The sequence below is a fragment of the Nyctereutes procyonoides genome, unplaced genomic scaffold, assembly GCF_905146905.1.
Source record: "Nyctereutes procyonoides isolate TBG_1078 unplaced genomic scaffold, NYPRO_anot_genome, whole genome shotgun sequence".
NCBI lineage: Eukaryota > Metazoa > Chordata > Mammalia > Carnivora > Canidae > Nyctereutes > Nyctereutes procyonoides.
The window spans coordinates 43,802,502-43,814,226 of record NW_026575140.1 but is presented as its reverse complement, the minus strand read 5'-3'; the positions used below and the strand labels follow the sequence as shown (position 1 = coordinate 43,814,226).

The 11,725-nt window shown below is 36.1% G+C and overlaps 1 protein-coding gene across 1 annotated transcript; it reads left to right on the top strand.

Moving 5' to 3' along the window:
* Nucleotides 1–319: 319 nt before the first annotated feature.
* Nucleotides 320–959, top strand: LOC129496881 (60S ribosomal protein L29-like). The gene has a single exon (XM_055305246.1). It carries the CDS (start codon nt 320–322, stop codon nt 842–844), a length of 525 nt encoding a protein of 174 aa, XP_055161221.1. The 3' UTR covers nt 845–959.
* The last annotated feature ends 10,766 nt before the right edge of the window (nt 960–11,725 follow it).

Genomic DNA, 11,725 nt, shown 5'->3' with positions numbered 1-11,725 from the left:
ACGTATGTTTTCTCACTTACTCTTCACAATGATACTATTAGATGATTAGAAAAGGATTGTTATCTGTACTTTAGAGATTTTTATTTACTTTTGGGATTTAGTTATAGGGGGGCTCATTTCAGGAAAAAAAAATTGAGATGCTTAATCTCACAGTTGAGAGGTTGGACAGCTCTCAATTAAAGGTTTAGTATGAGGGTACTGGAACTCCCACTCAAGCATTTTGACTCCAGAGCTCATGTTTTTTCCCACTATACTTGACAGTCTTCTGTTACAATATGACAATGAATCAAAATACGTGGATTTATTTTAAAGGCACATCATGGGCACTTGGGGAGCCAAGGGCTTTGGTGCAGACGTGGCCAAGTCCAAGAACCACACCACGCATAACCAGTCACGAAAATGGCACAGAAATGGCATCAAGAAACCCCGGTCACAAAGATACAAATCTCTTAAGGGGGTAGACCCCAAGTTCCTGAGGAACATGTGCTTTGCCAAGAAGCACAACAAGAAGGGCCTGAAGAAGATACAGGCCAACAATGCCAAGGCCATGACTGCGTGTGCTGAGGCTATCAAGGCCCTTGTCAAACCCAAGGAGATTAAGCCCAGGATCCCAAAGGGAGGCAGCCACAATCTCAATCAGCTTGCCTACATCACTCATCCCAACCTCAGGAAATGTGCTCGTGCCCGCATTGCCAAAGGTCTTAGGCTCTGCTGGCCAACGGCCAAAGCCAAGGCTCAAACCAAGGCCCAAGCTGCAGCTGCGACCCCGGGTCTGGCTCCTGCTTCTATTCCTGTGGTGCAGTCTCCCAAAGGTGCCCAGGCCCCCACAAAGGCTCCAGTGTAGAGGCTTCTGCCTGCCAGTGTGAGGACGGAACTGGTATGACCCCTGGGCTTCTGTCTGCATGGGCCTGGTGTCCTCCTGTGCTATTTGTACAAATAAACCTGCGGCAGGATCTGTCAAAAAAATAAAAATAAAAATAAAAGCACATGGAATGGAACAGATTCCAGACACATTTAAATTCTTAGAAGAATTTATCATAAGTTGGCATTATTTTCATGGTCCTGTGTGTTCATATCTTGTAAAATTACCTCAAATTATTTTAGGAAGTAGGAAAAATATAAACAAAGAATGAAAAAAATGAATGCATGAAGTTAATAATATATTTCAAATTTGAAATAATATAATACTTAGGGGGAGAATACTTGTACACATTTTGTTGGAATAATCAACCATAGTATAGTACTGAAAATTAGTCACCCATATTTCCCACTCAATATTGCAAAAAAAAATTTCCAGGAAAGTTAAAATATTAGTTTACTTCATAGTAGGCTTTTAAGAGATATTCATTGATTGAATAAATATCTTTTAAAAATTAGAGTTCCTGGTGGGTTCATAGGTGATTTCTGGTTCCAACAATTTATAAAAAGAATTGTATTCCATGACCAAGTGGGATTTATTCCAGATGTGTATGTAAAGCTGGTTCAAAGTTCAAAACTCAAGGAATGAAATCCATTATATCAACAGGCTAATATAGAAAAAAATATGATCAATAGATGCAGAAAAAGCATTTGACAAAATCTAACACCCATTCACGATAAAAAAAAAAAAAAACCTCTCAGTAAATTAACAATAGAGGGGAATTTACTCAACTTGATGAAGAATATCTGAAAAAACCTACAGCTAACTTCATACTTGTGGTGAGAAATTTAAAGCTTTCCAGTGAAGATCAGGAACAAGGCAAGGATGTCTTTCTTCGCTATTCCTTTTTCAACACTGTGCTGGAAATCCTAGCTAATGGAATAAGAAAAGAAAGGAAATAAAAAAATACACTCATTGGGGAGGAAGAAATAAAACTGTCTTTATTCACAGATAACATAATGGTCTATGTAGAAAATTCCAAAGACTCAAAACAAACAAACAAAACAAAACAACCCTCCCCCCTCCCCGGCCCGGAACTAATAAAGCAATTATAGCAAGGCTGAAGGATGCAAGGTTAAGATACAAAAGTCATTCGTGTTCTTATATATCAGTAAGTGGGACAAGTAGAATTTGAAATTAAAAGCACAATATCATTTACATTAGCACTCCAAAATTAAACACTTAGGTATGAATCTAACAATACATGAGACATATACAAAGAAAACTCCAAAATTCTGTTAAAAGATACCAAGGAGAACTAAATAAATGAAGAGATATTCCATGTCATGGATAGAAGGAGGCTTTTTAGGGCAGCAAAACTACTCAGTAAGATTCTATTATGATGAAGACATGTTATAGAATAGGCAACACCAAGAGTGGATCTTTTTTTTTTTAATTTTTATTTATGACAGTCACAGAGAGAGAGAGAGAGAGAGAGGCAGAGACACAGGCAGAGGGAGAAGCAGGCTCCATGCACCGAGAGCCTGACGTGGGATTCGATCCCGGGTCTCCAGGATCGTGTCCTGGGCCAAAGACCGGCGCTAAACCACTGCGCCACCCAGGGATCCCCCCCAAGAGTGGATCTTAATGTAAAATACGGACTTTGGGTGATAATGATGTGTCTGTGGAGATTCATCAATTATAACAAATGTGCCACTGTTGTGGGGGAATTTTGATAAAGGGCAAAGTTACAGCTATGGAGGCAGATGGGATATGGGAAATTCATGGGCCTTCTGCTCAATTTTGCTGTGAACCCAAAATTACTCTGAAACAAAAAATTAAAATTAAAAAAGAATTTTCTCTCTGTGTGTCTCTCATGAATAAATAAATAAATCTTTTTAAAAATAGAATAAAAAATAATTTTAAAAATTTAAAAGTTATGGGAAGGAAAAGAAGCTATACATCAATCCCAAATGTGGAAGAGGGATTCATGGAGGTGATCCGAGACAAGGTGGATTTGAACGGATGTGCACTTTAAACATTTGCACAACAAAATGTCTCTGGTTTTCAGTCTAGCTGCCCTTCCTAAATTCTTTCCAATGGCAGAGGAGTTGCTAATCTGATTGGACTAGGACAGGCAATGGGCTGTTCTTACCAGAAAGTGATGTTACTGTGTATGCCTGTAGTTATACATCCAATATTGCTGCCAGCCTGCTTTCCCTTCTTTTCTTTTTTAAAAAAGATTCTTATTTATTTATTTATTTATTTATTTATTTATTCATTCATTCATTCATTTAGACAGAGAGAGACAGAGAGTGCACAAGTAGGCAGAGAAACAGGCAGAGGGAGAGGAAGAAGCAGGCTCTCTGATGCGGGGCTTAATCCCAGGACCTCGGGATCATGATCTGAGCTGAAGGCAGATGCTTAACTGACTGAGCAACCCAGTGCCCCTCATTTTCTTTTCTTTGTCCTTTATGTAACAGGAGGGTTTGCCTTTGCCTGACACATCAGGTTCTTCTCTAACTTGCTCCATATCCATGGTAAGCTTTCAGTCTCATACTGCCTTCTTGTTTTAGGAACACTGTGGCAAAGTGTGGCCCTTGGTGCCAGACCCAGCTATTTCCTTCCACCATTTTCTGCTTCCAAGACTATATAAAGTATAGGAACTTTTCTTTTTTCTTTCTCTTTCTTTCTTCTTTCTTTTTCTTTCTTTCTTTCTTTCTTTCTTTCTTTCTTTCTTTCTTTCTTTCTTTCTTCTTCTTCTTCTTCTTCTTCTTCTTCTTCTTCTTCTTCTCTTTCTCTTCTTTTTCTGAGGTGTCATGGCTTCATCACTTCTGGCCTCTTCTCTCAAATGGAGACTAAAGCTCTGCTCTGACTCAAAGTTAGGCAGTTGTGCAGATACTTATTCAGAAATGGATATATGAAGGGAATAAGAAGGTGAGTTCTATGTATGGAGACTGCCTCCACAATCACATCTGTTCGACCCATCCACTCTGGCCACAGACCTTCCCCTTGACTCAAACTGGACCATTCAGAGCTCTTTCCTGGGATTTTTCCAACTTGTACTGGGATAGGAATACTGTTATATGCCCATGACCTTGCAATGTGACTCTAAAGCCATTTGTAGCCATGTTCCCCATCATGTGACTGCCATAGAAGAATGAAGTTAAGAATTATTGACAAGCAGAATTGCTTGATAGGTCCCTAGAAATGTCAAGACACAGCTTCTAGTTAGCTTCAGCTTTTCTTAGTTTCATTAGTACATGACATGCATCAATTCACTTTTCTGCTTATGCCTTTTCAAGTTATGTTCCTGTCATTTGCAACCTAAAGGGTTTTGACTCTTAGAGAAATTGGAAACCTGATTCACCAGGTTCGTGTGACAAAGTAAGCATGGTCATCAAAATGGGAATAACGTGGGCTTAATACTCCCTGTTAGAGAAAATGCTAAACAGAAGATCCCAGATAAGGCTAATTAATCATAGGTTCACAGAAATAAATTTAACAGACATCCCACTAAAGTTTATATCTGCATAACCCCAAACATACCAGCTCTGGTACACAGAGGCTTAATGTGAGCCACTGCACTATAGAATCATATCCTCTCATCCATTTCCAGACCCAAATAATCTTCCAGGCCCTCAGAATTTCCAGGAACCTACTACAACCTCCTCTGTGCCTGCTATGAATCTCCTTTCCCCAAAATGATATGTAGCCTATGTTACTATGCATTCAAAAGAGAGAAATATCCACATTTGGGATTAGGGGGAGAGCACTATTGGATTTAGGCTCCAAACCCTCACTGCTTTGTGGCTACCCATAAATACCACTATGGATATTATGGGATCAGATGGTCTGAAGCTGAGTTCTAACTGAGTTCACCTCATAGATGGTTCAGTGCAACTTGCATCCATTTATAAGGTAATTTCCCTAGTCCTGATCTCAAACAAATATCCTGGCCTTTGAACCTCATACTGGATCCCGGATATAGCTATCATAAGGGGAAAAGCCAAGATGTTAGAGATCCTCCTCCATCACAAAGTAAAACACCAAAACAATATAAATCTCTTGGAGAGTTGCAAAGTGTAGTAACATTAAAAGAAAAAATTACCCTTTGTTACTGGGCTGAAAGTTGATTACATATTTTTAGCTTCTCTACAATCATTCACTCATTTTATTTTCTTACTTAGATCCTGGGTTTTGCAGCCACACTAATTTCTCTTCACTTGTTTTTTTTTTTAAGATTTTATTTATTTAATTGTGAGAGACACACAGAGAGAGGCAGAGGCATTGGCAGAGAGAGAAACAGAGGGGGAAGCAGGGTCCCAGAGGGAAACCTGATGCAGGACTCAATCCCAGGACCCCGGGATCACAACCTGAGCCAAAGGCAGATGCTCAACCACTGAGCCAACCAAGTGTCTCTCTCTACTTATTTTTTGATATTGTTTTAGTGTGTTACTTATGTTTGGTATTTGTTTATGAGCTAGTGGTTTTAAGATTTCTCTTCTTTTAAACTATATTTTAAAAAATAAACATGCGGGGATCCCTGGGTGGCTCAGAGGTTTGATGCCTGCCTTTGGCCCAGGGCGCGGTCCTAGGGTCCTGGGATCGAGTCCCGCGTCGGGCTCCCTGCATGGAGCCTGCTTTTCCCTCTGCCTATATCTCTGCCTCTCTCTATGTCTATCATGAATAAATAAATAAATAAATAAATAAATAAATAAATAAATAAATAAATAAAATCTAAAAAAAAACTTAACATGCATAATAAAAATCTTCTTATTCCAACATATAAACAGAAAAGAAAATGTTAGGGAAAATAATAGTCTTGAATATTTAATGACATGAGTCAATAGGGCTGGCATATACCTGAGTTGTATATCAGTGAACCTCTGCCTGCTAGTCAGTTTCATCTTAAAGACTGTTTAGAAATACAGTTTTAAAATAAGTGCTTAATATAGAATGTGAAGGGAAAAAAGATCCTGTCAAATATTTCAGGTTTTGGAAAATCTTACTTGCTTAGCGTTATTCTATTTATCCAGGTAAGAAAATCTGTGTTTTAAAGCCATCACTTAAAAAAAAAAGATTTTATTTATTGAGTCATGAAAGACAGAGAGAAGCAGAGACATAGGCAGAGGAAGAAGCAGGCTGGGACTCAATTCCAGTACCCCAGGATCATGACCTGAGCTGAAGGCAGATGCTCAACCACGGAGTCACCCAGGCATCCCTAAAGCTGTCATTTTTTAAAGATGATTTTGTGGATTTATAAAATTCTAAATAATATCTTAGTTTTACTTTTTAAGAATGTATCAAAATAATTCTAGAAATTGTCTCTAAAATGGAAGAGATATAAATAACAAGGCAGTCATTGAAAAAAATGACTATTTAGTGGAACATTGTCCACTAGCAGTTACAGTGAAATAACTGAAGTGGTATAGTATTAATTCAAAGACAAATAGAAAGTTAGGAGACAGAGAATATGCTCCAAATGAAAGAACAGATAAAACCTCAGAAAAGGAACTAAAGGAAACTGAGATAAGCAATATGCCTGATAAAGATTTTAAAGTAACTATCATAAATCATCATAAAGATGCTCACTGGACTGGAGTGGAAGAACTCAGTGAAAACTTCAACAAAGAGATAGAAAGTATTTTAAAAAGAACCAATCAGAGTTGAAGAATACAATAACTGAAATAAAAAATACACAGAGGGAATCAACAGTAGATTAATGGGTGCAGAAGAATGGATCTGTGATCTGGAAGACAGAGTAATGAGAGGAACCCAACCTGAATAGCAAACAGAAAAAAGAGTTTTTAAAAATGAGGATAGGGATTAAGGATCTCTTGAACAACATAAAGCAAACAAATATTTGCACTATAAGGAGAAGAGAGAGAGAAAGGAACAGAGACTTTATTTGAAGAAATAGTAGCTAAAAACTTCCCTAACCTGGGGGAGGAAATAGGCATCCAGGTTTTGGAAACAAAGAGAGTTCCAAACAAAATGAAACCAAGGAAGTTCACAGCACAAAACAGAATAATTAAAATGTCAAAAGTTATAGATAAAAATAAAAGATAAAAAGCTATCTTTCCTTCTTTTTTGTCTCTGTGGCAAGACAGAAGCAAAAAGCTATATGCAAGGGAAACATCCCTAAGTTTATCAGCAGATTTTCAGTGGACATTTTATTAGCCAGAAGAGAGTGACATGATATATCCAGACTTGAAGGTAAAAAAACTCTACAACCAAGAATATTCTATCTGGCTAGGTTATCATTCAGAATTGAAGGAGAGAAAAAGATTTTCCCGCACAAACAAAAGTCCAAGGAGTTCATCACCACTAAACGAGCCTTATAAGAAATGCTAAAAGTACTTCATTAGGTGGAAAAGAAAGGCCATAATTAGAAGTAAGAAAATTATGAATAAAAAGATGTGAAATATGACAACATATACATGAATTATGGGGAGGGAAGTAAAAAAATTTCTTTTAAAATATGTTTAAATTTAAGTGACCATCAACTTCATATAGACTACTCTATACTTAGAATGTTATATATGAATCTCATGGTAACCACAAACCCAAAACCTGTAATAGATACACAAAACATAAAGAGAAAGAGAGCCAAGTATAACACTACAGAAAGTCATCAATCACAAGGGAGGAGTAAGAGAAGAAAGGAACAGAGAAGAATTTCAAAAACAAGAAAACAATGAACAAAATGGCAGTAAGTACATATCTGTCAATAATCGTTTTAAATGTAAATGGTCTAAATGATTTAATGAAAAGACATAGTTTTGGGGCACCTGGGTGGCTCATTCGGTTGAGCATCCAACTCTTGATCTCAGGGTTATGAGTTCAAAGCCCTGCAAAAAATAAAAATAAAAGACACAGTTTGGTGGAATATATATATATATATATAAAATAAGATCCATCTGTATGCTGGCTATAAGAGATTCACCTCATATCTAAAGACACATACAGATTGGTAGGGAAAGGATGAAAAAAAGGTATTCCATGCAAATGGAAGAAAAAAGAAAAAAAAGTCAGAGTAGCAATATTTACATCAGACACAACAGGCTTTAAAGCTAAGATTATAAAAAGAGAAATAAGAGTATTACATAATGATAAAGGGGTCAATGTTACAAAAAATATAACAATTGTAAATATCTATGCGTCCAACATTGCAGGACCTAAATATATAAATCAAATGTTAATAGACATAAAGGGAGAAATTGACAGTAATATAATAGTAGTGGGGTACTTTACACTCCCACTTATATCAATGATTGGATTATTCAGGCAGAGAATCAATAAGGAAACAGTGTCTTTGAACAGCCCATTACATCAGATGGACTTAACAGATATGCACAGAACATTCCATCCCAAAACAGCAGGATACCCATTCTTTTCAAGCATACATGGGACATTCTCCAGGATAGATCATATGTTAGGCCACAAAACAAGTCTCAATAAATATAAGAAAATTGAAATCATATCATGAATCCTTTCAACCACAACAGTATGAAACTAGGAATCAATCACAAGAAGAAAAAACTGGAAAAAACACAAATTCATAGAGGCTAAACAACATGTTACTAAATAGACAATGAGTCCATGAAGAGATCAAAGAGGAAATAAAAAAAATACGTGGAGACAATAAAAAAAATACATGGAGGCAAATGAAAATGAAAACACATGGTCCAAAAATCTTTGGGACACAACAAAAACAGTTTTTTTTTTTTTGAAGATTTTATTTATTTATTCATGAGAGACACAGGGAGAGAGGTAGAGACATAGATAGAGGGAGAAACAGACTCCCTGCAAGGAGCCTGATGTGAAACTTGACTCCAGAACCCGGGGATTAAGACCTGACCCAAAGGCAGATGCTCAACCACTGAGCCACCTGGGTGCCCCAACAAAAGCAGTTCTAGAAGAAAATTTATAGCCTCAAGAAATAAGAAAAATCTCTAATAAACAATCTAACCTTATACCTAAAGGAAATAGCAAAAGAAGAACAAAGTCCAAGGTTAATAGAAGGAAGGAAATAGTAAAAATTAGAGCAGAAATAAACAAAATAGAGACTAAACAAAATCAATAGAAAAGATCAGTGAAACCAAGACCTGGTTCTTTTTTTTTTTTTTAAAGATTTATTTATTTATTCATGAGAGACACAGAGAGAGAGGCAGAGACATAGGCAGAGGGAGAAGTAGGCTCCTCACAGGGAGCCCAATGTGGGACTTGATCCCCGATCCTGGGATCACTCCCTGAGCCAAAGGCAGACACTCAACTGCTGAGCCACCTAGGCGTCCCAAGACCAGGTTCTTTGAAAAGATAAACAAAATTGATAAACCTTTAGCCAGAGTAATCAAGAAAAAAAGAGAGAGGACATGAATAAGTAAAATCAGAAATGAAAGAGGATAAATAACAACTGACATCTCAGAAGTATTATAAGAGAATACTATGAAAAATTATCTGAAGAAATGGATAAATTCCTGAAAATATATAATCTTCCAAAACTGAATCAGGAAGAAATAAAAAATGTAAAAACAATTAATAGTAACAACATTGAATCAGTAATCAAAAAACTCCCAACAAACAAAAGCCCAGGATTAAATGGATTTACAGATAAATTCTACCAAACATTTAAATGAGAATTAATGCCTAGTCGAAAACTATTCCAAAAAATACAAGAGGAAGGAAAGCTTCCAAGTACATTTCTAGGAGGCCAGCATTACCCTGATATCAAAATCAGACAAAGACACACAAAAAAAGAAAGAAAGAAAGAAAGAAAGAAAGAAAGAAAGAAAGAAAGAAAGAAAACTGTAGGCCAATTACTCTGATAAACATAGATGCAAAAACCCTCAACAAAATATTAGCAAACCAAAATCAACAATCCATTAAAATAGTTATTCACCACAATTGAGTAGAATTTATTCCTGGAATGCAAGGGTAGTTCAATATTTGCAAATCAACCAGTATATCACATAAACAAGAGAAAGGATAAAAACCATATGATCATCTCAATAGATGCAGAAAAAGCATTTGACAAAATCCAACATCTATTCATGATAAAAACTCTCAACAAAGTGGGTTGAAAGGGAACATATCTCAACACAATAAAGGCCATATGTGAAAAACTCACAACTAACCTCATACTCAGTGGCAAAAAACAGAGCTTTTCCACTAAGACAAGGAAGTCCTCTCTTACCACTTCTATTCAACATAGTACTGGAAGTCCTAGCCACAGCAATAAGACAAGAAAAAGAAATAAAAGGTATCCAGATTGGTAAAGAAGAAGCTAAACTAACTATTTGCAGATGACATGATACTCTATATAGAAAACCCTAAAGACTCCACCAGAAAACTATTTGAACTAATAAAATAATTCATTAAGTTTGTAGGACAAATAATTAACACACAGAAAACAGTTGCCTTTCTATACACTAATAATGAAGTCACAGAAAAAAAATTTAGAGAACAGTTTCATTTGCAATTGCAACAAAAAAGTAAAATAACCAGGAGTAAACTTAACCAAGGAGGTGAAAGTCTTGTTACTCTGAAAGCTATAAAACATTGATGAAAGAAATTGAAGATGACAACAAATAAATGGCAAAATGTTACATGTTCATGGTTTGGTAGAATTAATATTGCTATAATGTCCAAACTACCCAAACAATCAGCATATTCAATGCATTCCCAATCCAAATACTACCAACATTTTTTTTTCATGTAACTAACACAAATAATCCTAAATAATCCTTTGCATGAAACCATGAAAGACCCCTAATAGCAAAGAAATCTTGAGAAAGAAAAACAAAGCTGGAGCTATGACAATCCCAAATTTCAAGATATACTGCGAAGTTGTAATAATCAAAACAGTATGGCCTTGACACAAAAATCAATACATAGGGGTGCATGGCTGGCTCAGTCAGAAGAGCATGCATCTCTTGAACACAGGGTCACAAATTCAACCCCCACGTTGGATGTAGAACTTACTTTACAAAGGAAAAATAAAGAAAAGTCTATACATAGATAAATAGAACAGAATAGAGAGCCAAGAAATGAAACAACACTAATATGGTCAATTAATCTCTGACAAAGGAGGTAAGAATATAAATGGGAAAAGATAGGCTCTTCAATAAGGGTGCTTGGAAAACTGGACAGGTATATGAAAAAGAATGAAACTCAACAATATTCTTATGCCATACACAAAAATAAACTCAAAATGGCTTAAAGATCTAAATGTGAGACCTGAAACCATAAAACTCCTAAAAGAAAACACAGGTAGTAATTTTTTTGACATCAGCCATAGCAACATTTTTCTAGATATGTCTCCTTAGACAAGGGAAACAAAAGCGCAAAGATAAACTATTGGGATCACACCAAAATAAAAAGCTCTTGCACAATAAAGGAAACTATTAATAACACAAAAAAGGCAACTGCTGAATGGGAGAAGATATTCACAAGTAGTATATTCAATAAGTAATTAATATCCAAAATATATAAAGAAGTTAAATAACTTAATGACAAGAAAATCCTCCAATAATCTGATTAAAAGATGGGCAGAGGATCTGAATAGACATTTTTTCCAAAGATGACATAAAGGTGACCAACAAACACACGAAAAAAAGCTCAATATCACTAATCATCAGAGAAATGCAAATCAAAACACGATGAGATATGACTTCACATCTATCAGAATGTCTAGAATCAGATAGACAAGAAATAAATAAGTGTTGGTGAGGATGTAGAGAAAAAGAAACCCTGTGCACTGTTAGTGGGAATGCAAATTAGTGCAGCCACTATGGAAAACAGTATGGAGGTTCCTCAAAAACCGGAAAATTAGAAATACCATATGATCCAGTGATTTCACTA